At 38.1% G+C, this 27,152-nt stretch overlaps 1 protein-coding gene across 7 annotated transcripts in view; it reads left to right on the top strand.

Annotated features, from left to right (window-relative positions):
- ITGB8 (integrin subunit beta 8) overlaps positions 1 to 27,152 on the top strand; it is a 56,231-nt gene that overhangs the window by 15,899 nt on the left and 13,180 nt on the right. For all 7 annotated transcript variants that reach the window (XM_069773624.1, XM_069773661.1, XM_069773669.1 and 4 more), the window contains exons 3-12: positions 2,632 to 2,806; positions 5,581 to 5,827; positions 7,978 to 8,143; positions 10,903 to 11,061; positions 16,170 to 16,265; positions 16,360 to 16,449; positions 19,040 to 19,174; positions 22,136 to 22,541; positions 24,797 to 25,022; positions 26,642 to 26,745. In XM_069773624.1, the coding sequence (XP_069629725.1) occupies positions 2,632 to 2,806; positions 5,581 to 5,827; positions 7,978 to 8,143; positions 10,903 to 11,061; positions 16,170 to 16,265; positions 16,360 to 16,449; positions 19,040 to 19,174; positions 22,136 to 22,541; positions 24,797 to 25,022; positions 26,642 to 26,745 (1,804 nt within the window). The remainder of the gene's footprint in view (positions 1 to 2,631; positions 2,807 to 5,580; positions 5,828 to 7,977; positions 8,144 to 10,902; positions 11,062 to 16,169; positions 16,266 to 16,359; positions 16,450 to 19,039; positions 19,175 to 22,135; positions 22,542 to 24,796; positions 25,023 to 26,641; positions 26,746 to 27,152) is intronic.

Genomic DNA, 27,152 nt, shown 5'->3' with positions numbered 1-27,152 from the left:
ATTTTAGCTGCTTCCAATCTTTATAAAGATAAAAGACTTTTAACTGTGAAAATTATAGTGAGAAATAGCAAGAAAGTCTTTAAATGATCCCTGGAGACAGAACCTGAGAAATCATGTGAAATTTATTTTGTTTCCAAAGGAGAAAATACAATCTTTTATTTGGAAAATTGCAGTAATTTTAAATAAAGTGAGAACTTTTTAATGCATTCCATCTGCTTTGTAGACAGCTTTAGCAGACTTATAGTAGCTTTGAGAGTTCAACAGGTTTTGGCTGCAAAAGCAAAATTACTTATCAGTAATTTATATTAAGTCCTCATTATATATCAGAGCAAGTCTATACATACATGCCTATTGCTTTTAGCAAAAGGTTTTACTAACAGTGGAGTTAACTTTGACTTCACCATGTATTATGACCCTGTCACAAATGGAAAAAATTATACTTTTCTTATTTCAACACTTCAAACTATCAGTTCTGAGACTTATCACAGAAGATAGATCTTAGGTAGCAAGAATTATTCTGAAATTGTTATTGCTTTGCGAACTGTAAGAATATGAGAATTTCTGGGTTTGTTTGACAGAAAAAAACAGTTGATTACATGATTTAGAGTAAGGCTGGACCATTTTAAGCACTTCAGAGGAGCAAGGTTTTGAAGAATATCACTGACAATTACAAGCTCATATACTCTTGAAGGTCACATGCAAATTATCTGTAGTAGCATTCAGGTTAGCAGAGAAGGTAGGTAAGTTCCTGGGGTGCACCTGGAGGAGATGAGGAGTGTAAGGCACTGGTGTAACTTTATCTGAGATATTGTGTCTTGGAATGATTAACTTAGTCTGCAACGAGTATAAGGATAAGTGACGCAAGGATGAATAGCGGCATGGAGGTCTTGTTTTCCAAGAGGAGCCTTAGGGCATGTGTAGATGGCACAATGGATTACAATGTGGAGTGGTCCATTATTTTGGCCTGATGTCCTGTCTTACAAAGTGCACAGTTTTATCCTGCTACATCTGTATTTAACACGGAACAGCCCTTGCTAGCTTTCCAGTGCTATGAAGCTGCAGTAGGTGTCCTTCTAACCAGGCGCTCAAATTTGACCAGGTTTCACTTCTGCTCTGCTTCTCTTGCCTCACTTCTCATGTCAATCCTGAGAGCTGTTCATGGAAGCCAGGGGTTTGTCAAACCCTCTTAGACCATGCTTTGATAGCTTGTTCACCTATGCCCTGTCCATGGTTGTGGAATGGCAAAACCCGTATTAATGCTGACAGAAATTTTCCAGAGTAAAGTTACAGGAGCATTTTTCAGCTTAGCATGCCTGCTTCATCTAAACAATGTTTCTAATGAGAAAATCAGCCCTGAGGAACACTTGAGATGCTTTGACTTTATACCCCCACACAGTGAACTTCAGAAAATGCTACACATCAGTCATTAATAACGAGAGTAGCTAAGTTCTTTATATGTTTAAAAATCTACCTTTTTGAAATGTATATACATCAAAAAGGGTATATAAATAGCAGTAACCTAAAAAAGTAGTCTCTGTTGTCTATGTTAAAGAAGGTTATGGAAAAAAGATATCAGAGGTAGACTACAAAAATGAGTTGGAACTTGGAAAACACATGACTGTCAAGTCTCATTCTTCAGGGGCTTTCTCTGGTCTTTTCAGGGTCTGGATGACTATTTATTCTCTAATACACAGCTGGCTGTATGCACTTTTTGATTGTTTATTTTCCCCATCTGCCTCTGAAATATCAGAGATTGTCCATTGTTTGGTCTCCAGCTGTGGCTGGGATGGACCAATGCTTTGAAACAGTACAAAAGATCTTGTCTTTTTTTTCCTTGCATGATCAGGATCATGTTACTCATCAGATTTGTGGTCAGGAAGGAATTTTGCATCGGATCATGTTGGCACAATTTTGGCAACTTTGCCCTTTTACTGCGACAAAGGATGTGCTGCTTCTGAGATCATCCTACTGCTAATCACTCTTCTGTTGTTACAAGGGCTTTTTTATGTTGGTGGCATCTTAAACTGTCCAGGCCTGTAGTACGTAGTTTCCTCTTTCTGGGGATTGAAATGATACAGTCCAGCTGGTCTTTGGATTTGGTGTAGGGTATGGGGTAAAACTTAAACATCTGTGATAGACAAATTCAGGTTAGATAAATCTAAAGCTGACTTCTGCTGCTACTTTTAAGTATTAGCCTGAGTAACATTACCAGTGGATTCCTCTGAAAACTAACCTGTTTTTATGTTGTGTGAATGACACTTTCTTGGTATAACTAACTCATAGCATAGCACAGAACTTTTTTTTAGTGACATAGTGGCAGTATGTAGTTTCCTTTTTCTCCAAAATCAGCTTGTTCTGATTGTGCAAGATCCTCTTTCTCATACAAAAGTTTTGTCCTTTGTAGAAAAAAGTCATTGTGGCAACTATGTTTAACTTCTAATTTAAATGTTTTGTCATTGCCCATATTAAAAACATATGGCTTCCATGAACTCATTCTACAATTTATGCAATTATAGTAGCATATTTTATTGTTTCAAAGACTATTATTTTGTTTTTCTCTTTCCTTTGAAGATATTACAGTTGGTTTTTTCAGCTCAGATTGTTTTGTACTTTTTGTCTCTTATAAAACAGGATTTCATGGCTGACGCAACACAGAAGGGACGCTGTGACACTGTTTTCAACTTAATGAAGAGAGGCTGCCAATCAGATTTTGTAGAAAATCCCACAGTTGGTGTCACAATACCCAGTGACCATGAAACAAATACACAAGTGACACCAGGAAAAGTTTCAGTCCAACTGCGTCCAGGTTGGGTTGTCTCTAACACATTGATATTATAGTCAATTTAAACTAAATCCAGTCCTACTAAATACAGATATTTTCTGAAGAAGTGGCTGGAATAATTATTTTGAAGAATGATGCTATAACATTATATTGTAGGACTATGACGGTGTTGCTCCCATATTCAAGTACGGTCTTCAGCAAGAAGTGTTTCTGTCAAACACAGCTGAAGGTCAGAATAATGCAAGCAATTAGTGAAAAAGGGATTTTAGGTAGTCTTTTCCATTATCTGTTGTAGTTTCTTGACTCTTTTTCTTTAGCCACTTACTTACACAAATAGTTTTCCCTTACATGCATATAAACTGTATTCCTTACTGAAAGTAAATAGGGCTAGAATTCCTAAATTCATCGTTTGATAAGCTCCTTGATTATTTGATTACTTTTAAGTGCATTGACTAGACAACTATGAAGACACCAAAGCCAATATATAAGAAAGGACTGGATTCCTGAAGGAGACTTAGGTATTCACTGCCTAACTTTTCATTTATAAAATGTGAAGACACCTGGCCCTAATAAAATCTGCAAGTCCTTTTATGGATCTGAGATTCTCTAGTCTATCTCTATTTGCCCTCAGCTGAACTCAAGTTAAATCAATGCATGTTCTCTGTCTCTAAAATGGCTGTAGCCAACAGCAGAAGTGGAAAGTGATATAAAGGGATGCAGGGTATGTTTCATATCATAAAATTTAATTTATTTATTTCTTTTGCAAACTATAGTTGGAGAAAGAAATATGTTTAAGAGGGACCAATCTTTGGTAGAAAAACATCAAGTGAGCAGGAAAAGTGTCTTGCTGATCTTCACTGTATAAAAGATAATTTTCTGTCAATTACAAGGGAAAAAGGAAGGATCTGCATGAGTGTAAAGCACAAAGGAACTCTGGCTTTCTATCTTTATACTAGTAAAACTGAGAAAGTAATACCAGCACTTCCTCTCCTTTCCTTACTCTCCTTCCAAAGAAATGACTGATGCTCTGCCTTGTACTGAGAGGTGGTCTCAGGAACTGAACTAGCTCTAGAAGTGTCTGTAATCACATCTACTTCCAAGGCATACTGGATTCATAGAAAAAACTTAGCTTTCTAAACTTTGGTTTAATGAGTGTTTTTGCCATTAAATAGTGAAATTAAGTTTGGGGTTCCATACGCTTTGTGGAAGTTCTTGCATCAGGGGGGCAGAAGACTGAAATTCTGAGGGTTCCAGAAGAAAAACTTTTGATATATAGACATCCTGCCCATATTGTATTCCCCAGGGAAATACACAGACATGCAGCTATAGTTGTGCCTCAAACCAGAAATTTGATACAGTATAATCATGCAGACAAAGATGTTTTTGTTTTGATACTGGTGGTTTTTGTCATTGTTTACATATACCCAACTGTCAGGATTTATGTGGGAAAAAATAAAAGCTGCACTCAGCAGCTTGCTATATGCAAACTGGAGACCTGCAAGCGTCATTTACAAAAAGTAATTCAATTTACATCGGCAAAGAGGAAACACATAAGTTACAGCACACTGAAATTGTGTTTTCTTCATGTAAGACCTGATACAGACACATCCTGACATTTTCAGGTGGATTATGTTCAGAGACCGTTGGAAGAAAGTACTTTGCATGTTTAACTTTTCTGGGTCAGTTCTTTGTTACATGTACTTTAATTACACTATCTAGCAATGTCCTATGCGCTAGTAAATGTCATGAATAGAGAAGTCACATTTCAGGTGAGGTTTTTTTTAGTGAATCTGTTTCTGAATGTGTGTAGATAGCTTTTATTGAAAACCTCCATAATTCTTCTATAATGTCCCCCTTCCTCCTGTCCTTTGCTGTATCTTCATTGCATAATTAGATTTTGCACTCATCATGTGAAGATCCTACTCCCTCTTTTCTTCCATGAGCTCACACTTTGGGTGACATAAAGTAATGAATAATTTGAAGTCATGCATTTCTGAACCTACACTGCACATACTCCAGTCACTTCACTCTTTTTGCTGGCATTACAGAATATTAGGCAAAGAAAAATGTGAGGACTACTTTTAGTGGCTTCCTAAGCATTAATGTTTTTATTGCATACGAGAATGTGATGTGGTTCTGCAGGACAGACAGACATTTGTCGTGCTGAAATAAAAGAAGAGTTCTGTTTTGTATACGCCAAAAACTGGATTTTTTTTTTTTAATATTAAAACCTCTTTTTTAAAAAAAATATTTTGATCCTACTGAGTTTTCTCATCAAATCTTTGGAAATAGATTGGTATAAACTTGAAGCATAATTTACCTGAGTTTTTCAGGCTGTGCTGTCTTTATGGTACACATGTAGTTTTAGACTCATATGACAAACTATCTGCAGGATACACTTGCATACTTAGAAGTGTCAACCTTGAAGTCACTGACCACAATTTGTATGCAGATCTGTGTCCTTCATGACTCATAACTGCTTTTTGGTATAATACCAAAGGGATTGCATAACCAGGAATTTAAAAGAAAATGGGGAGAAGTCAGATTTTTACAATAAATTGCACAGTGCTCCTGCAAGAAAAAAAAAAAAGCAAGATGTTTTACAAAGAGCCCCTTTATGGCTTATTTTTGAACGATGCTTCAAGGTTTCGTTTACTCTTGGGAGGTTTTCTTGTTTGTTTGTTTTTCTGTTTGCTGACACAAACAACTTTGTGCTGAGGTTGCTGCAAAAATAAATGTATCTTTAAGAGTGTCCACTCAAAAATAGTAAATAAACTTATTTGTTTCCTTTGAATCAGGAAGTGAAGCAAACTTTATCTTAAGAGTTCGTCCTCTAGAGAAATACCCTGTGGATCTTTATTATTTAGTTGATGTCTCAGCCTCTATGCACAACAATATAGAAAAACTAAATTCCGTTGGATTTGCTCTATCTAAAAAGATGGCGAATATTTCTCTTGATTTTCGACTTGGATTTGGATCCTATGTGGATAAAACTGTGTCACCCTATATTAGCATTCATCCAGGTAGAATCCATAACCAATGCAGGTATGTAGTCTTTGTATATTTGCTGTACCACTGAGAAATTATTTCATTGCACAAATACGCATTATGCATATTTATTTTTAAAGCTCTTCAGAATCTGTCTTTGTTTCATTACACCTTGGTTCTCCAGCAAAGTTCATAAGAAAATGCTGAAAATCATTATACAGTGATTACTTCTGAAATATCTGGTGAGTGATTTCAGAAAAACTGTTTCTGTATCAGAAAAAATGTGCTGTATTTTCTTTAGCAAAACAAGCCAAACAACATGCTGCTTTGGTATATTTGAATATGTTTTGCATTTAATTTTATAGTCAGCTGTTGTGTTCTTAGTTATTTTGGACGTAGGACTTCTGGTGTATGGTCGTGTATTCAGTAACTCTTTTCTTAAAACTCTGCTTTTGTCGGTGATGCAGTTTCTTTCAGCTCATTTAATGAACAAAAGTGATCCTCTGATCTAATTCCACAGTTGTAATATGAATGAACTCCCATTTTAAATAAGAAAGGTGTTCTGGCTTGCATTTCTTTTTTCATGCCATGTCTTTTATACCTTGCATTAAACGCTTACATAAAGTGAGGGATCACTTCCAAAACCCTCTGTAGAACAAGATTATTCACAACAAATTCAAATCTGTATAAACCATAACACTTGGAAAAATTAATATTAACTGTTCATACCTTCTTGCTCGTTATTATCTTTCCTGGGAAGACATGATCCAAAGTTCTGTGAAGTCCATAAGTATTTTTTTGATTTCAGTGATTTTTGAATTTGTCTCTAGTAGTGGAATTCATTAGATAGATATAAATGTCCTGTCATCTAGACTGTTTATATAGCGAGCGGAGATCAATTACCACTTGTAGGACATGATTCATTTTGCCTAAAAGTAGTCATGTGCAGAGGTATTAATCCTTACAGTACCAGTTTCTCTTCATTGACTCTAAATTGAGTTGGGGGCAGGGAGGTCATAGTCTGAATGCCTACACTGTATGCAACAGAAGTTAAGTGGGTTGAAACCTGCTCAGCATCTCTGAATCAGATGAGCACTTCAGCTTGTGCCGTAAATTCCACTGTCGTAAACGGGTCGCAGAGCAATGACCTGTGTTAGCGCTGTGGCATTAGCTTCCTTATGTCAAACTTCATACTTTCTCCCTTATACATAATTTCAAAAGTATCACTTACAATGAAGATATTACTGAAAATGGAGTTTCCTATCCCTTTAATAAGGTAACCGTTACTCAACATTAATTTTACATACCTTTACTTACTACTAGTGGATATAGGAACTTAAATTTTGTTTTAGTTTTGATCCAGTAGCCTGTGTATTGACCTATTAAAGGATCTTAAAGTTGCAACGTGATAGCCCTTTCTCAGGATAATGAAAAGTAAAGCTGTGCCACTCCATAGACATTCCAAAAGGGGTCATATACTCTCTGAGATGATACCATCACTCACGTTGTGTTTCTTTTCGTTCTGTACAGAAACACTACCTACGTACTGTTACTACATTACCTAAGTTATATTACATACTTTTCCATAAAATACGGAAAAAATACATTTTTCATACTAAATTAGAACTAATTCCCACTGAACTGAATCTCACATGGAGCTATTCTTCTTTCTTTAAGTATTTCTTTTATGTGCATATATACATCTTCTTTAGTAACAGGATTTTGTGGGTTAATAGGGGTGCAATATTTACATCTCCTTCAAATGGTGCAGGAGGTAGAAATAGATGGATGCCTGTAAAGTTGAAAGCAGACGACAGATGACCCTTTGTTGCTAAAACACACGCATATTTATAATCACATATTCTGCAAAGTCATTGTGCACGCGCACAATCATAGAATATGATTGGTTATACCATCTCTGTCCACGCGCATAAACATAGGGCATAATTGGTTATACCAACTAAAACATGCGAAACTGGTCTCAGTCTAATTGGTCAAGATAAACTGCCGAATTGAGGTTCTTTGTGCCAAGTTCCCTTTATCGTGGAATGCGTACTTGCGTTCTTCTAATTGGCTTTATTATCATCTTCTGTTCAAGGTCTTCTAAAGGCGTCTGGAATGCTCTTGTGACTGTTAGCTAAACATGTTCCTACAAAATGGAAAATATGAAATGTGTTAGACTTTTGTTTTGTTTTGTTTTTGTACAGTGATTATAATTTAGATTGTATGCCTCCTCATGGTTATATTCATGTGCTATCCTTGACCGACAACATAGCAGAATTCAGAAATGCAGTGAATAAACAAAAAATTTCTGGGAATATTGATACACCTGAAGGGGGTTTTGATGCAATGCTCCAAGCAGCTGTATGCCAGGTAAGCAGCTTATTTACAAAAGACTAAATGGTAGTTCAGACACGGATATATATATATATATAAAAAATATATATATATATATTGATACAACGGTGCTCACTGTTCCTGAATTCAAAATGTCAGTTATAGGCCTGATAATAGTAAGATTTCTTCCTCCTTTTCCATTATTTTCCCCTTAGCTATACATTTCTGTTTCCCACTGACAATGAAAAAGGAGAGCGTAAGGAAATATTTTTCATTATTGGTTAATGATGTTCCTCAAATTCTGGTTTTAACCAGCCTAACCAACGTAGGATGGACAATGAAAGCAACTGGTTCTTGCTTGAACCGGCACATGTATTCATTTCAGTCAATTACAAAATTAGTTTAAAAAATCATTAAAGCCCTCCTTGTGTTCTTAAGTGAAGAGATACCATTAAACATTTCTTCTACTTAATGTGTTTGAAAACCAAAGAATCAGTTACATATCTGCTTGCACAGATAAGGAAAACAAATGCACTTCAATGTTACCTCAGCTTTTAAAGAGTTTGTATTTAAAAACAATACAAATCAAAGAAAAATTAACTTTTGCATACTGATAAAATTTCATCACCATCTCTCCCACGCAGAAAAGGATGGAAAAGTCCTGCATCACTAGTTCCCAAGCTAGAAGCGTATTAAAGAATAAGAATTTGTTTGCTCTAAAGGCCTATTTTGCATGCTGTTTTTTCTTCTATGCATAGTACTGCAATAGAAGTTTTGAAAGTTGGCCGATTCATGGATTTGCTAATGCTCTATAAGATAGTCTTTCTGGTCCTCTTTTAAAGAAGGTAATTCAACTCGTCCAAATCACAGGCTTGTTATGTTTCTCATCTCTTGGGATGATGTCAGGACAATTATTTTATCCTGTCCATCTTCACATTCTTTTTTTTTGGAGCAGTAGAATGAGTCACGGACAAAAAGTAATCCAAACTATGCTAAAAGTGAATAGTTTGGCCCAATTTAGTTTTCAAATTTTGATGAGCTGTAAAACAGGTAAATAAAAGCCACTCTTCATAGACACTGTGACCAGAGCTGTTATAAAAAATTATTCTGGAGCTCTGGAAAAATTCCTTAAAATTCAGTGTTTCTTATTGGACACATTCCACACTTGTGACATGTGAGCTCTAGAATAATATATGCTTCCAAAAACAATGGAATGGAAACATTCATGAGAATGGGAAGGCTTTCCTGCTAACTGAATTGTGAACCAAAATGGGTGAGAACAATGTGCAATTCATAACAACCATCATGAACTATAATTTATATTAATGTGCACTCATTTTGCCTACAACAGAACTTCTTAACTTGCTCCATCTTGCTTTAACCAATACATCCCTCTTGCAAGAGGTAGCAGGTTAGGACATGAAGCTACTTTAAAATTTTGGTTGCTGTGACATATATAGATAGGAGTCCTGAGGTGACAAAGTGAAATGATGGATTCTTAGGAGCAAGGAGCTTCTACGGTGCTGGAGGAGAATTTGGGATTATTTAAAATACAACCTGTTTATAAATAAAATGCCCCTTCTTTAGGGGAATGCTGTCCAGGATTGTCTGAGGGAGGCTGTTGCCTAACGTGTAAGCTGGAAAAGACACCACACCCCTCTGTACTTATTATCTCTACTGTTACGAGACACTTAATCCCCATTCAGAGCTAGCAGGGAATGAGCCTGAGACAGAAGCTAAATTCCTCTCTGCAAAGCAAAGAAAGGAAGGTAGAGAATAAGTCACAAAGCCTGGCTGAGTGCATGGACTATATTGCAGATAGACGTTTCACATGAGATGAAAAATACCTGGCAGTGTTAAGGGAAATGGTAGAGATGAGACAGCATTGTAGGAAGGAGGAGAAGGAAGGAGGAAAAAGGAGGAAAAGTGGAATTAGTGAAGACGATGGAATAATTGGGAGGGGGAATAAAGAAAAAGCATATGAGGTGATTCCTGTGTGCCTCTAAAGTTTGATTTAAAGCAGCCATTTATTCCTTGCAAGGAAACAAATGTTAATTGAAATACAAATTGGCACCTAACCCAGTTTAGATATAAGCTTGCCCTGCAACCTCCTTCACATCACTGAATTCCTAAAGCACATTAAATTCACCCTTGTGGATGCCACTTTGCTATTAATCCCTTAAAATGGTGGATAGATGTAGTATTTTGCTGCACGATAAGGGATTTCTCAATTTGCAGGTGCATGAAGACACTCAAATTTTAGTTTATTGATTTGTTGATCATTTACCAATGTCCTTTCTGGAAAGCTGTGTAGGAAAAGAAAATTATAGAACAATTAGAATATAAAGTAAATAAATACAAAGTAAAAATAGAAAAGGGCACCAAGTACCAATACAAATGAATGCATATTTTTTGGTTGTAATGCTTTTTGGATCCCAGAGAATTTTACAAATGCTATGCATTTGCATTTGTATGTAATAGTGACACACACGATGTGGCAGCTGTTACCCAAGCCCACTATATAATGCATAACTTGTATATATTTTGAGACATCTTTCTTTAAAAAGCAAAGAAAGTGGTAACTGGATCCCTGACTCACAGTAGTAGTTTTCAGATGTAGGATATGACATATATTTCCACACAAATTGCTTTAAATAGTCCGGTTTAAACTCAGTGCTGCTAAGCAGTCTAATATCTGAAAGTAGACTTTAACATTAATTTTTCATTTTGTTATTTATTATTTTAGAAAATAGGTAGTTACTCCTTTCTTACGCTTAATTTTGTTTTCTTTTTAGAGCCATATTGGATGGCGTAAAGAAGCAAAGCGACTGCTTCTTGTGATGACAGATCAAACTTCCCATCTGGCCCTTGATAGCAAATTAGCAGGGATCGTAATTCCCCATGATGGAAACTGTCATTTGAAAGATAATGTGTACATCAAAGCTACGAGTATGGTAAGGTATATGTCGTAGATTCTGCCTTCAGAGAAGCAGTGCAAAACTGCATAAAAGAGGTTTTTAGATTGCTGTCAAAGCATTGCTTTTATTTCAGTTATTAGAATAGTATTTTTCCAGGTAGGCAAGTTGTGAAATGAAGAATCAGTCACCTGGAAATACTGACGTTCTTTTGGTCCAGGATAAAGTATTTTGGAGTTTGAGACAACAGTACACAGTGGAGGAGGATATGTCACTGGTTTTGCTCCATTAACATCTCATAAAAATCACACACATTTTGTATAAAATATAAGTAGGAAGTGTCTGGTGTGATATTTTGCACAAGAAGCAGCTGGTAATATGTAAGAATTGCCCAATCCTACTAATAAGACAAAGATAGTGGTCATGGTTTATGGTTAGAAGATGTATAGTTGCATTGATTGAAAGGCTTGGTAAGAGTAAAGATGTACAACTACAATGAGATAATTCAACCATGATGGACTAGAAAATATTCTTGTGCCACAAAGCTTTGCTGTGATAATGTAGCATTAAACACATTTGAATCTCACAGTATAAAGCCAATGTGTGGTGACACACACCTGTGCAAAAAGTTGCGTTAAATCCACTGTAGCAAAATAATATGCCTTCAGCAGATATTTTTAGCTTTCAAAATAATGTCTTCAAGAATGTATGAAGTAGTCATGAGTGACTGAAGAAAGGAATTTTTTTCCTAAGATTTGTAGGTTTTAGTTGCTTTGGTTATTTCCTTAAATTAATATGAATCATTTATTTAAGAAACATTAATCACTACTTAATTGCCACATAATCACCAGAAAACAGAATAAAGAACTGTGGTATCATTAAAGCACGTTACAGTTTTATTCACAGTGCTAGCTGCACTTAGCTGAAGTATATAGCCTGTGTTCGGCCCAAGCCAGCAAAGTGCTAGTGAAGTCAGTGAGGGCTACGTGTAAGTTAGGCTAGACCTGAATTCAGTTGCAGCAACTGGTGTTTACAAGGGTGGTGGAGCAGCGGGAAGCGGCTGCCATATGGTGTATGATCATGAAACACGGAGGTTTCTGGGAATCGGTGGGTGTTCCGGAGGTTGCTGAGTGGAGGAGGGAGCTAAGCATGTGCTAACAGGAAGGTTGTTTGGATTTCCGATTATCTGATGTTCTTGCATTCATATACTCCCTCTGTCACCTCTTGGATATTCCCTCACAGATGTCAGGATTATTTATTTCCCTCTAGCCAGTCTGTTCAGTTTCAGTATTTCTACAGTGTCCCTGGGATAAAAACAAGCCCTTCCTTTCTTCTGCTTAAAGCATATAATCCCGAAACTTTGCTTTCCAAAAGCAGAGCATACTTACAGGTTATGGTGTCCTTAGCTCTATTTTTCTTTCTTTATTTTTTTTTCCCTAGTTGCAGTTCTGTAAATGACAGGAATTTTGCTTGCTTATTAAACAATGGCTGAAGGTACAAATCTTTTTCTGGTGTTCAGGATTCCTTTGTTAATAAAGATATTGTCTGTTTGAGAAAAAAAACCAACTATATTTATTTTCTGTCCAAATTGAGAAATTAACTTCTCTTGCAGCCAGAAAACCTCACCAATATAAAGTACAGACAAAATCAATGAATCTCTTTCTAAGCAACTATGATAGATTGATGGATGGTTGAAGAAAGTGTTTTAAGTGATATTCTGGATCCTGGTCTGAAGAATCAGATTTTACTGTCCTGTATAGAATAAGAAACCTCCATGATTATTGCTATTGATGCCTTTTGTGAAATGAGGTAGCCTTTTTAGCCACCCAAATGAAATGACTTTGAAAGATGCTTAGATCTGTGGTGGCACATTTTGGCCCATGTGCCTTCTGGCTGCTAGCCCATAATTTTTCAACCAGGGCCTAATTTCTGCATGTCCACATGTAACAGTGGCCATGCACTTAGTAATAGAAAAGGGGTAGAATGGAAATCTTTCTCAGTATTAAATATTTTCTGGAGTAGATTTGACATGATAACACAATAGTGTCTGTAAGGGTAGGGGTACTGGTTTCCTGCTTTTTTTTCTTCTCTTCTCTTCTCTTCTCTTCTCTTCTCTTCTCTTCTCTTCTCTTCTCTTCTCTTCTCTTCTCTGTGGTATATGTGATTATTTTAGTCATAGAGATCCATAAAGAAGCTTCAAATGAGCAAGTGAGATCGGGGCGGGGGGGGGGGTAAAAGACTATTTGATATTTAAATGAAATGTCATGAAAGGCTGTCAGCTTTTTAAAAAATAGATCATATGAAACATTTTTGCTTTTTTTTCCTTATCAATGCAGTTTTGTTGTGCTATGCTAAATTAAAGAGCCATCTGTAATCACATGGTTTTCCTACTTTGATTCTTAGCTTCTGGTAGTCTTGAGAAGATGGCATTTTGGCATATTTTTATTTCTTCTTTGTGCCAGTTAAGAAGACTTTGCTTTATTTATTTGCATAAGCTTAGCCTTCACATCAGAAATGTTTCCAGTTAGTTACTTTTCTGCCTGTTTCTTTCTAACTTTTGCTACGCAGTCACGCAGAGGTCAGCAAAAAAGCATAAGACAGGAAAGAAATCTAGTCCATTTTAATTAGATCTGTGCTTGGTTAACTCCCTTTCTGAAATACTAACATCTGTATTAGTTATCTTCTCAGCTTAACATAGTAGGTTAAAATAATAAAATGAATGATGTAATTGGAACAAGAAAGATGATCTAAAATGAAAGTACATTCTCTAGAGCAGTAGTGGAAAGAGATAAGATAAAAATACATGAAGTACAGCAAGGTTTTTACAGCAAGCAAAGTGAGGCTCCATTAGTGACCAACAGTTCCTTATGTCATCTCTTTACATGCTTAAAATGAAAAAGATGGTGTAGCTCTGTTGATGCTTCTTTTTTTTAAACTCCCTTCTAATAAAAAGAAAAATTTTCTTTCTAATCTGAAGTGAGACTTTAATGTACTGCTAACCAAGCTGGACACTCTAGTGAGTTAGAGCTGACAAGTGATGAAAGTTCAGCTTTACCTGTAAGCAGACTAGGTGGTTTGGGGATGTAGCCCCTGCAACTCTTGCACATCTATGCATGTCATCTCTTGACTTCAGTAAGCTCCATCTGAATAAGCTTTTGTTTCGTGAGGGCTTGGAAACCCATTTCTGGTACTATTGATCCCAGAGTTCTGCTCTTAGTTGCAGAGATGTTGAGGGGCCACTCTGCTGGAATTTGGACATGTCTAGTGTCACGTGTTAAGCAAGAAGACTGACTTGTTTGACCACCACCTCATGATCCCTCAGTACTGCCCCCATCATTCACACATTTACAGTGCAGGAGGTATTTGCAGAACGTCTGGCTTCACTTGCCCATGTCCTGGGACCCCTTGGTGTGTCTGTGATCCGCCAGCCAGCTGCATGTGGCCTGTAGGGTTGTGCTGCACAACGGAGGCCCCACCACTGTGCTCTGTGGTCATGGAGAAGGAAGGAGGGCTTAGTGCTGTGTTGTAGGCTCCTGAAAATGGCAACAAAGCCACTGCTGCTGCAGTTCACCCACAACTGCTGTGTAGTGGGAATGCATGCTCCTTGGACCCTCCTGTATGGCACACTTCCTAGCTGGAGCTATAAGAAGGTCCATTTATTACTATGTTACCTACCTGTCATCACTTACCTTGAGGAATAGAATCTCTTACCAAAGGGTAGAAAAGTTGAGAGAGGCGTGGACCCTGACTAAGATCAGACTGCAGCAAGAAACTCCTTCGTTCTTTCTGTACAAGGCTCTTTATAATGGGGCAATATGACCAAAACCAGATTTTGCTCCCTTGCATAACTTTGTCTCAGCTGTCTTGGTATTCAGATTACTGTTAGGAGAGCACTTGACTTGCAGGGTGCCTTGAGTAACAAGCAGCACTCTGAGGAGAAATGAATTGTGCAGGGAAACGGAGCATGTTTGTGCAAGAGAGAGACAATATGGGGCAGATGGTGAAAAATATCAGGAAGAGAAAGACAGCAGAAGTATATGGGGGAAAGAGGTTGAAGGACCTGACATAATTGAAGGTGTCCGGATGAAATATCTGGAAGGGGAAACACAGGCCAAGGCTCCGGTCACTTCTCTATGTTTAGTCATGGGTTTTAAGTGTTGAATTTACTTCTTGAGAAGTATTCACAGATGTATGGTAAATAAGCGGTAACTTTCAGATACAGTTTGTTTTAGAGTACTGGAGCTGAAGGGATCTCACATAGCCCAGGTGTATAAAGCCCACTGGGACCACACAGACACCCTTATGCTTCCCCAGATATTAGATGAAGGGATACCAACGCACTTCTTGTTCTCGAATCCATGTCAGATCTCTCGATGAGAAATGTAGAAGGGCAGGTCACTGGCACAGGACATGCCATCATAGGTACTTCACCAAATAGAGCAATGTCATTACTGGGGAGAGACGTGAAACTCATGCTACCTTCTTCAAGCACAAGCATGGTTAAGAAAATGTAGCAGGTTGTCGCAGTGAGGACTGGAGGCATCAATCCTAAGGCAGGTCTTGCACATACAGAGAAGGAGAAAGCTGTCTGCCATAAGTAAGATATGTACAGAATACTGACATTGCTAGAACCTGACCCAGTGGCTGCATTTAGCTGATGTGCCTGATCCCTGGTGCCAAAATACATTTCTGAGGAACAAACTTAATTACTCACCTTAAGCACACCTCACCTCAGTGCTCTCATGTTGTACTTTCTCCCTGACTTTTGCACAAGAACCCACCTATCATTCTCAAGAATCTTATCATCATTCTAGATGGACCATGGACAACATCATATCCATATTTCTTAAGCATCAGACTCAAAACAATAAAATAGTACTGTATGAGGTAGTCCTATTGTGCAGCACCCCTGCATAGTTGGCAACAGATAAGCCTGTCACAGTCTGGCTGATGCCCTGATGATTTTTTTTTGTCATGATCTGCTTATTTGGTTGGTGCCACTTTCTTCTGGATGTAGGCCTAGCATTTCTCTGTACATTTAGAAATAAGGTTTGGGGTGGTTTTGGAATCCTGTATCGTGTCATATGTGAAATATAAGGTTTTTCCCTACTGATCTGCAGTATTCTCTTTTCTGTTGTGTTTTGCAGGAGCATCCATCTCTTGGGCAGCTCTCTGAAAAATTGATTGACAATAACATCAATGTTATTTTTGCAGTTCAAGGAAGCCAGTTCCATTGGTATAAAGTAGGTTAGAAACCTGATTTCTTTTTCCAATTTTGAAAGCACAATATTTATATTAAAAATTAAAACTGTGCATAAATGATTGTATTTTTCATAGGATCTGTTACCTCTGTTGCCTGGTACTGTTGCAAGACAGATAGAATCACAAGCAGCAAATCTCAACGATTTGGTGGTAGAAGCCTATCAGGTATGAACAGAGTGACAATGTTGTACGCCATATTTGTACAGGGATTTTTCACCTTTCATAGCCTGAAGTTGGAGTTTCCCAGATCTTGGCACCTATCTGAAGTCCACAAGGATAGGTTCCCTTATTTTCTGAATGTCCAGGTTGGTGAGTGACACTCCCATGGCAGCTCTCAAATTCCCAAGCTGTCTCAAAGCCAAGAGCTAGCACTTTTTTCTTTTCTAAGGGTGCTCCTAAATATGCTGTTTGATTCTCTGCACCTGTTGCCATGTAACTTCAAAAGAAATGTCTGACTTATTTGAATTTAGGCATCTCAGATCTTTAGTTACAGACCAGACACCACTGTCTAGGCACTGTAAAAATTCAGAGCAAAAAGATAGTGCAGTATCTAGAGGGTTTTATAGCATAATTCTAAGAAAATGGACAACAGGTGGGAATTTACAAGGAGGTTGTTTGACAACAGTGGGTATTGGGGAAAGCAGGTCTTACACTGCACAAAGCAGTGTAATGACTCGGGCTTTTAAGGCATGGCATTGAAGAAAAGTTTTGATAGGGATTTGGGAGAGAACAATGGAAATGGCTTTCTGAACTCTCATGTGGAGTTCTCAGCTGAAAGTAATAGTATGGGAAAGAGCATAAAGTCATTTTTCACAAATGTTTGACAGCAAATGGCAGCTTGAAAGTGGAAATTGGCATCTTGATTGCGAATGAAAGATAGCCTGGTAAGAGGGGGCATAAACAGCTTTGGAAATGAAGCCAAGTAGTATACATTTGAGGTACTAGAGTACCGGGAGCCCATAGAGCAGCACCAAAATGAACGTGATGGGTTAGATGGTTGGATGCTGTTAAGGTGTGCAAGTTACACAAACATGCAAGTTCCCAAAGTTGAAAAATCATTTACAAAGCTATATGCAAGGTACCAACATGTATCACATTATTTTTAGTTAGTTGGACGTGGGAGGCTGAAATTATCCATTGTACTAGGTTAACCATCTAAATCAAGCTATTTGCTTTCAGCAAATTAGCTATAATGAAAAGCCAAGTCCCATGTCTGTTCCTGGTAAATATTGTGAGTTTGTGCACATTTTTCTTACTGTCATGTTGGAAACATTGTACAGAAGGCAAAGACATTCAAAAGCAGAGGAGGTTGGGTGTAGTCAAACTTCAGAGAAGTTCTCACTGATATTGTACTTTCACTTATAAAATCGAGAAATCTAATTTTGAATATGGAGGTTTGCAGGAAATTGCTGGCAAAAAATTTTGAAGATCATAGTCCTTTTGTATGCCTCTTTTACACTGTCCATCCTAAATTGTATCCCAGTTTTTAGAGCACAGTGCAGGGCAAACATTCAAGGAGAGGAAAAGAAAATTTACAAAACAATTATTTAGTTCAATGGAAGATTCTGTGGGACTTTCCTGCTCCAGCCACCCCCAGTTTGGTCTTGCCTTATTTTCATTTTTTTAGGCAGTATCTTCCTTCCCATCCTAAACTTCATTGGATTTGATACTATGAGATTTTTATCATAGTTTTAGGGGCTTGTAATATACAAACACACGGTGAACAGGGCTTGAATGTTTTGCTTTCTTGAAAGCAAAAGTACTTAGATAAGAAAATAAATTTAGTGTTGATGTTCAGTGACAGGGGGCTTCTTGCACTCTTGTTCTAGGCAGGGAAACCTTAGGCTTAACTGTGGAAAACCCTGGCTGAAAATCCCTGGCAAAAAAGCCAAAGATGAGTCACTAATTTTCAAAAAGTTACTAAGATAAACATGTGTTCAGATTCATGTGATTAAATTTCCATTTGTAGCAGTAAAAATATCCCACTAAACTAATTTTTTAAATAGTAATAATATGCCAGGAATTTTAATAATCTCTTCGTGCAATTTTCAGCTCCATATGTTTGTAAAGAGCTTTAATAAATTTTTGAAAGGTCAAGAAGCAATATTCCTTCTTAGAAGGAAGCAGAATTTTAGAGCATGCAGTAAATACAAGTTACAAAGTAGCTGTTTTTTCATTATTTTATATTGCAAAAAGCCCTAATGGGACTTGTATAGTCCTAGCTGACCCAAATAAATCAGTAAGAATAATCCCAGTAGCCTTCAGGTCACCCTAAGGTTTGTTCAGAGAAAACTTTTCGAAAACAGATGCAAAATATCAGAAGTGTATAAAATGTCAAGTCAGTTAGGAACCTTTTCTGCTGGGTAGTTGTATGTATGTTTACTGTTTTATTTTAAATATGTGGCTAAAAGGCAGTGTAGTCTCTCAAACAATAAGCAGTTTTTGTTGTGCACGGTTGTTAGAATAGATTTTCAAATTTCAAAAAATACAGTCTCAAAACCATTTTAGAAAAGCTGAAAACATTTTTATCTGGAAAACGTAATCCTCTTTATCAGAATTACCAGTTCACTCATTGTCTATATTTGGAATGTAATCGGGTCTTTATGTGGGAAACAATGCTTTAATTCATTCCTTTATTCACACAGACAAGCTTTCTTCATTTTTAGTCAGACATAGTAGCAGTACTTGGTGTTAGTCACCAATGCACATTATATGTTGAGATGCAATGTGACTAAAACTTGTTTTCTGGTTATAGAAACTAATCTCTGAAGTGAAAATTCAAGTGGATAACCAGATCCAAGGTCTTCATTTCAATATCACTGCAATCTGTCCTGATGGAAGTAAAAAAACTGGCATGGAAGGATGTAAAAATGTGGGATATAATGAAGAAGTATGTTGATAGTTCTCATTCTTCAAGGAACTGAAATACTTATTTTTCTGTTTGATTGGGATTCAATGGTGTGAAATCTTATAGGGAATTACTTAAAGTGAAAATGGATTTGTGTGATTAATGATCACAGACTCTCTATTATTCTCTGGTTTTATTTTTCCTCTATTATTCTCTGGTTTTATTTTTCCTGAATCTTATTTTAATTCTCACTAATCTTGTGGAACTAAGGCTCAAAGCTTTTCCTGAAAGCTAATGTCCATTAAAACTCTCCTTCTTTGTCCTCCACTGGGCACAATAGCTGTTTGCTTTGTGATGAAATCTGTACGTAAAGAGGTTGAAAGATAATCACCGGGTGGAAAAGAATCACTGGAATTTGTGTTCCTTGGGTCTCTACTAGATGCCACCTTTCACTCTCTCTAGTAGTCTTCATGCACAACCAGGGTTCTGGATAATTAGTTTATTTTATAAATCATATTAATAAAATTATTTATCGCCATTTGGATCTGTACCACCTACTGAATTAAATGGATTGTAAAACTGGAGCATCATGCACCATGAAAATGTGGGGGAGGATGTCTGGCTACTATAAAGAACATGGTTTTCTTCCCAGAACAACTTCTCTGTGCCTTGATATATTTATTAAATTGCTTGGACTAGTAGAGTAATTCATTTAGCTTGCCAGGAAGAGGTCTGTGTTTCTGGAGAGCAAGGTCAAGGAGTTCTTTCCTTCTTGACATACGTCTCAGCTGGTGTGATTTTACTTCTGTCTCTGTTTAGAAATAGCAAAACAAATCAGTAGATTAAATATGTGAATTTTTAAAACATTCATTTAGATGTATTTTATGCTCTTCTGAATTTTGTCTGCATCACTTGCTGCTGATTAGCTTCTATAGTTTAAGGGAGATTTGCTATGTTTTTCTTCTTAACTCATCTCTTCTCCAGTGTTGTTCCCTGTGCATGTCATAAGAAATAGGGCTGGAATTTGTTCTGTTTAATGAAAAGAAAAATATTTATATCTGTTTCTTTTTAATAAAAAGCTGCCAAACCCGTTGATTGTAAAAGATTGCATGTGGTCCTAAACCTCTACTGCTGTTGAAAATGAGCCATCCTCAAGAGATTAATTTATTTTAACCGTAAATCCTCCTTTCAGTATTTGTTTACAGGCAAAATGCTTTTCCTTAATTCTCACATTCCTTTCATTGTCTAATCCTTCTTCCTTCCTTTTCTTACCAAAACACAAAGTGTATTATATTCTGGAAGAATCCTACGGCCTCTTCAGAGTGCAAAACTAACTTTGGCTATTAGCGAGTGTCAGTGTTCACGGTGTCGTAATTATTTAGTCGCAATATGTTTCATCTTTCTGCTGCTGTGTTCAGACCCATCAAATTTCACTACTCGTACGCAAGACATGATTTGTCCTTCCCTCCCATCTTGCTGCCATTCCTCCAGTACTGTGTTGTACATGAAGATGATGTTTTCTAGCAGGGCTCTGTGTTGAATAAAAAGCACATTCTCTAGCTGCAGCCTGTCCTCCCCACGTGATACGCACCTGCCGTATGAATTAATTACTGCATAGCCAAACTTTTGCCCCATAACTGAATGGAAGAAGTCTTATGCACGGAGAGTGTAGGCAACTGAGGGGTTATGTGTGTAGTGGCGCATTTGAGAAACAAGAAGAAGAAAAGCAAAGGGCGAAACAAAGCCTCTGTGCCCCCTCGATACGACATTAAGCACATGCTTCTGCACAACATTCTTCTCCTGTTGTCCATGTAGGCAGCCGCAGCCCTGCTCGCCACAAAGCCACCATTGTCCCCAAGGGCTTGGCTGTCCTCATGTGGGGGCGCAGCGGGAGGGGGAGACAGTGATGAGAAATGAATGGCCTTAGTCTTCGGGGGTAGTTTCAACCTGCTCTGTAATCAGTTTCTTAGGTTTTCTCTTTTTTTGTTTGGAAATCTTTGTTCTTTGCTGGTAAAGAGTAAAGGTATTTGCTTCTTTTGGGCTCCTTTCTCACCTTTTCCTCTTGGTTATATTTTCTCTGTGAGGAGGTGAGGAAGAGTTGTTTTTCATCAGCAGGCTAAATAGCTCTGTCAGAAGCCTACCAGTCAAAAAAAGCCCGAAAAGCAGTCGTGAAATACAAGATTGCTTCCAGTGAGAGCATCACACATCAGAGCTGTCAAAGAGTTTTGGTAGTTGATGCAAACTCTATGGCAGTCACCTAAGCACAAAAATGATCCAGGGTCCTGTGCCAGGACTCTGGAAAGCCACAGGGGCTGCTGCTGCAGTGGGCTGAGGACCTGCGGCATGGTGGTGATGGCGATGACACAGCCAGGAGATGGGCACCGCGTCCGCTCTGAAGCAGCACTTGGTCTGCCCAGGGCCACAGCAAGAGCAGCAAGGCACTCTTGCTCCATCCCCATTGTAGGAATTGGGAAAAATAATTTGCTAGTAGGTGTGAGCCATTTAGTGGGAGTAGATAGGGCCATCCAAAAAAAACTGTGTGGTTTCTATTTGCATGGACCGTTTCTGCAGCAAGAACATTAATTATAGGTTCCTTTTATGAACAGTATCTCCGTTTCTGTTTGTGTGTTGTCTTGCTAGTCCCAATTCTCATCTGAGTATTTCTATAATATAACAGAAGGTACACATTCAATAATAACAGGAGGATGATGATGGTAACTCTATTACTATTTAACTTGTATTAAACTTGTCATTTGCAACTCTGCTTTCTTAACATGAAAAGTAGACTGCTGTCAATCTTCTGTTGTTGGGATTTTAACTGTATTTGTGATGCCTATCATGACTAATATAGCATATTTGACAGATGGCCACTGTGTATTTTGTTATGATTAGCTAGTGCACATTCATATACAATGTAAGACTCTGCTTTATTTATGTGTTAAAATATTTAAGCAATTTATAGGAAATAATAATGATGTAAAATCTGTCTTTATTTCTTCTTAGGTACTTTTCAATGTATCAGTTACCATGAAAGGATGTGATACAACTGGAGGAAGAAAATATGCAATACTTAAGCCTATTGGTTTCAATGAAACCGCCGTCGTTAATGTGCAGAAAAGCTGCGCCTGTCAGTATGGAGACAGTGCAAGGCACAAAAGAATATGGGCTGATGAAACTTTGTCTGATGGCAAACAGTCCCATTGCAGTGACAATAATTGTAGCTCTAATAGAGATATGCTTCCTTCTGAGAGATGCAGACAACACCAGGACCAGCCCATCTGCAGTGGTCAAGGAAATTGCATAGATGGAAAATGTTTCTGCTACAAAACCAAGCTAGGCAAGGTGTATGGCAGGTACTGTGAAATGGATGATTTTTCCTGCCCGTATCACCAGGGAAACTTATGTTCTGGTAAGAGTTTATGTCTGTATTTTGGGTTTTGGCTTTTGGTTTGTTTTGTTTTCTAAAGCTTATATACATGATGTAGCTGAAAAAAATTATGTAGGCCTGTCAAGTACAAGAACTGTGTGTGCAGAATTAGTGTGTGAAATGTCCTGAACAGCCTGGTAGGAATTCATGCTCCTGGGCTTTCTTCACCACAGAGGTATGCACTGTCTTCTAAACTTCAGCACTACTTTTTAGGGGATTTATTGAGGTTTTTTGAAGTTTAACTGTTTTAAGATTTAAATCTCAAACTTCTTCAGAAGTAATGATACTGATACCTCAGATAAAACAGTAACATTGTTCTAGAAAGTGGGTTGATACATTTCAGTCTAATGGGAATATGAGATACTAAGAGATTAGAAGGAATCGTAACTTCCAGATGAGGTTCTGATTTTCTGATACCCTAAATCAGTTTTGTGAGAGATATAGTGACACTTGATTTCAAATACTGATATATGTGCTAACACCGTTTGGATCACCTGCTCCAAGAAGGAGAGTGTAAGTGAAACATAAACAGGGAGAGTTGTTAGAAATTTGTATTCTTTTTGTGGCCTACTTTATGTTTTTTAAAGAAAACATGCAAATGAAAATTGCATAAGAACAAAATACAAAACATGTACTTTTAAGTTAGTGTTATTAAGGAAAAATGGGATTGAATCAGTATCTCTACCGGATACTCTACAATATCTCTACCAGAATTTTTTTTTCCCCTCAGGAGTAATTAAATATTTTTGCATCCTTTTGTTTCACTGTGTACTGACCAATGAGTGAAATGAAGGACTGATCTTTTCGACCACAGTTAGATAAACTGAGAGTAATACTATGGACTTTAGTAGTTATTTTGGTTTCGCTCTGCTGGTGACTATGTACTTTACATAAAATGAAGAGAAATAATGTTACCTAATCCTTTAAATACTTCATTCCAGCACAAAGAATTACAGTTCATCTTCTTATTCTTCTTCCCAGCCCACTTTGCAAATTTACTATTTCTTAACCATAAGCAGACCTTTCAAACTTAGAAGGTCCTAAAGGCTGAGATGTGGTGCCCTGGTTGGCAGAGGAGACAGGGAGATCTTTGTCTAAAAGGTGATGGGAGACTGTCACCTGTGATGGAGTCCCGCCCTAGGGTACCACAGGGGGAACCTGCTGCCTAGAGCCGTGGCTGAGTGGTGTGCCTCTTCGTGGGATGTTCCCCAGTGCAGAGCCTTGCTCTGGTATTTCCTATGATCCCCTTCCCCGCTCCATTTTGCCCAGCCCAGGCAAAAAAATGGGGCAGCCTATACCTTGGCCTCGCTCCCACTTAGGGGATCCCGTCTGTTAGATGGGACTATCTCCCTGCAGCTGCTCTGTGGATCCCTGGAGCACAAGAAGGGCCACTGCAGTTTGTGTGAAACCTAGGTACTGCCGAGGCATAGTTGAGGGGATCTCATGGGATTTGCTAGACCTGCCTGTGCTTTCTGCGCTATTTCTGTATTTCCTAAAGGTGCTTTCACGTGCTGTAAAAATGTGGCTAAACATTATCAGCATGTCAGTTATACACCTGCCTAAATTTGCTACAACATGCAAAACATGGATTTTGCCCTAAAGCTCCCACTGCTTTGCCTGGGAAATTGCAAAGGCCACCAGAGGTTCTTCATAGCCTTTGAATCCTTGAGGCTGTTCATTTGAAGTTCTTATTAAACAACCTACAGTTCATAAGCACAGCACACCCACCTGCTCAGCTCAGTCATCTGTCCTTTAGAAAGGCAGAAAAGCAGTGCTGTCATGCATGCTTCTGAAAAGAAAAGAAAGAAAAAAACCTGGCATGTGCACATGAACTCGATACTCCCTCCTCCACTGAATCTTGCTGTTTATTTGAATTGAATGCTTTCTTACTAAAGAGAAGTTTGTTTAGTTGGCCTGAAGACTGTTTTCCTGATTGTTGCATAATTTTTAGTCCCCACTGCTTTGATCTAAGGCAACAGGGAAAAATTGTGGTAAAAGGGGTTAGGGTGACATCAAGGTAGCAGCTTTTGCTCAACTTGAACAACAAACAGCAGTCATAAATATGTATCATACTGGTAATTTCAACCCAAATTGTTAACTTAAAAACTAACTAGCAAGCCAAGGTCTAACTTAGCTCTGCTTAACATAAAGCACCAGCAATACAGACGTATGCATATAAAAATTGACTTTCTATGTTTTCACAAAAGCATATGACTCAAGACTATCTGATGTTGTAGGTAATGGTGAATGTGAAGCTGGTAAATGCAAATGCTATGCTGGCTGGGAAGGTGACCGTTGCCAGTGCTCATTGCAATCAGCAAAGCACTGCCTGAATTCAAAGGGCCAGATTTGCAGTGGAAGAGGAAAATGTGTATGTGGAAAGTGTGAGTGCACAGATCCAAGAAGCTTTGGCCGTTTGTGTGAATATTGCCCTACTTGTAACAAAGCCTGTGAAGAAAACTGGTACGTTTCTTGTGCTAGACTTGACTTTTCAAATCCTTTTGAAACAAGGAGAAATATTTCTGTTTGGCTAGATGTGTGCTATATTTCCTAGATGTTTAGACTGTAGGAAGTTGAAACATTTCATACTTGAGACTTTTCTCTATGTAGCTGAGGGGCTCACACTGGCCATTAAGAGAATTGCATGTCCGTATCTGTGTTCACCAATGTGTGTCCAGCTTTCAGCTTTCGAAGTCAAAGGAGGTGTGGCCTGTGAGTATCATTTTTTTCATACATTTATTAAAAGATGGTTCTTCATGTGAAATCTGGGTAGGAAATAAAGCCCATAAATTTGGCATTTTAAAAAAGGACAGTAGATCCTACTCTTTAATGCCAGCAAGCACAATAATATTCTCCACATTTGTTTTTGCACACTTCTTATGCTTCTCAGCTGAAAGAAGGTGTGGAACTAGAGCAGTACCTTCGCATTATTACTGCTGTTGGTCAGCAGAGAGAGCTGGTCTTACCCAGAAAACAACATTCTCCGTTACTCAGTTTTAAACCACGTAGTCTTTGCCATGCTGCTTTTAAAGCACGTCACTTTTCCTTACCCATGTAAAGGAAGGGACAGTGTGGATGGAGGTCGAAATGAGCAGCCCAAGGAGGAGAGAAGCTAGACCAAGCTCTCAGTGGCACACTGAGTGGTGCTGCCTTAAAGAGTCAGTGAAGCCCTGTCCTTGGCCACAGCTCTTCTATGCCCTCCCGTCAGCACATGTAATGTTCTGCGTCCCACTGTGGCCGAGAGGGTGAGAGATCAGCCTTTCATTGGAAAGGGAATTGTGATCAAAACAGAATTGTTGGGGTTTTGTATTCACTTGAATTATAGCTCCTCTGGTGAATACGCTGGAGAGCCAAGCTGGGCCATGTCTGAAAAGGTGACTGCTAAGATTTCAGTAGATGAAATGCAGTTAGCCTTGCTGGCTTACACTTGTTCAAAGTCGCTATGAAATGCGCCTTTAATAAATTCAGAAGAAGGCACAGCTTCGTTAAAAATTCAGTCAGGGGTTTTTCAGGATCACTTGTGATGTCCATCTTCTGCAAGGCTGTACAGTGAAGATGGTAAGACTGACAGCGCTGCCTCCCACTCTGCTGCTGACCCTCTGAACTGCCCAGCAGTAGGAACTTAGGTGTCTTTGTCTTAACACAGTATCCAAAAAATTATTAACAAAGCTGTGTTTCCTACACCGATCTCTACCCTTCGGTTCCAGCATGTATCCCAATGAGAGTGATAGATAAGGAAGGACTCAGACTGAACTGGAGGCTGATAGCTGAGGAAAGGGTGCTGGACCCTTAGCTATACCCCCTGAAAAACTCACATCACAAAATGCAGAGCAGGGGCCGGATGAAGGTGGCTCGAAGCCAAAGACATGTTTTACTTTATGGCTTCTGACTAGTTTGTTCTGAGAAGCATCACAGGGATAAAATGCTGAGAGAGGCATCACATTTCAGAAAAAAATAAGCGTCGCAATGTTTTTACTAACGACAGGAAGGCATTATGTGCAAGTGATACGTCAGCCTGTTGATACAGTCTCTTTAGTGGGAGTACAAGGACATAGGTTTTTAATTACATTTTTATTTTACAGGAACTGTGTTCAGTGCCATCATTCTAACAATGGATCTCAAGCAAAACTTGACCAGTGCACAACCTCATGCGCTTACCTGATGCATTATATTGATCAAACTTCAGGTATGTGACATCTTCTAGCTAATTTTAGTAAGAGATGAAATTCTGTTGGGATTAATAATTGAATTCACCACTGTTACAATGTCTTTCAAAAGTGTGCCATATTCTTGCAATAATAAAGAAAGCAAGCAGGAAAAAGAGGAAAATCACTCATAGCTTCAGGGAAAGTAAAAGATAAATAATAACAGGAAATGTGATTGGCAAGCATTGCTAAATCAGATTTCCCAGCTCCTTGAGAAGTCACATCTAACAATAATGAATCCTGCCTGAGCAATGCTTAAAGAAATATTTATAAAAATCTGTTATGGCATCTGTATGTTTTGTTACTTTGGATTTGCTTACATTATTTGACATTACCAGAAACGAGTAAGAATGAAGTAGAATGCTTACCTCACATTCAGTAATGTTTA

This window comes from Haliaeetus albicilla, chromosome 2 (genome assembly GCF_947461875.1).
Source record: "Haliaeetus albicilla chromosome 2, bHalAlb1.1, whole genome shotgun sequence".
In the NCBI taxonomy this organism is placed as follows: Eukaryota; Metazoa; Chordata; class Aves; order Accipitriformes; family Accipitridae; genus Haliaeetus; species Haliaeetus albicilla.
Note: the sequence above shows the minus strand (reverse complement) of the source record. Positions and strands in the feature narration are given on the sequence as shown.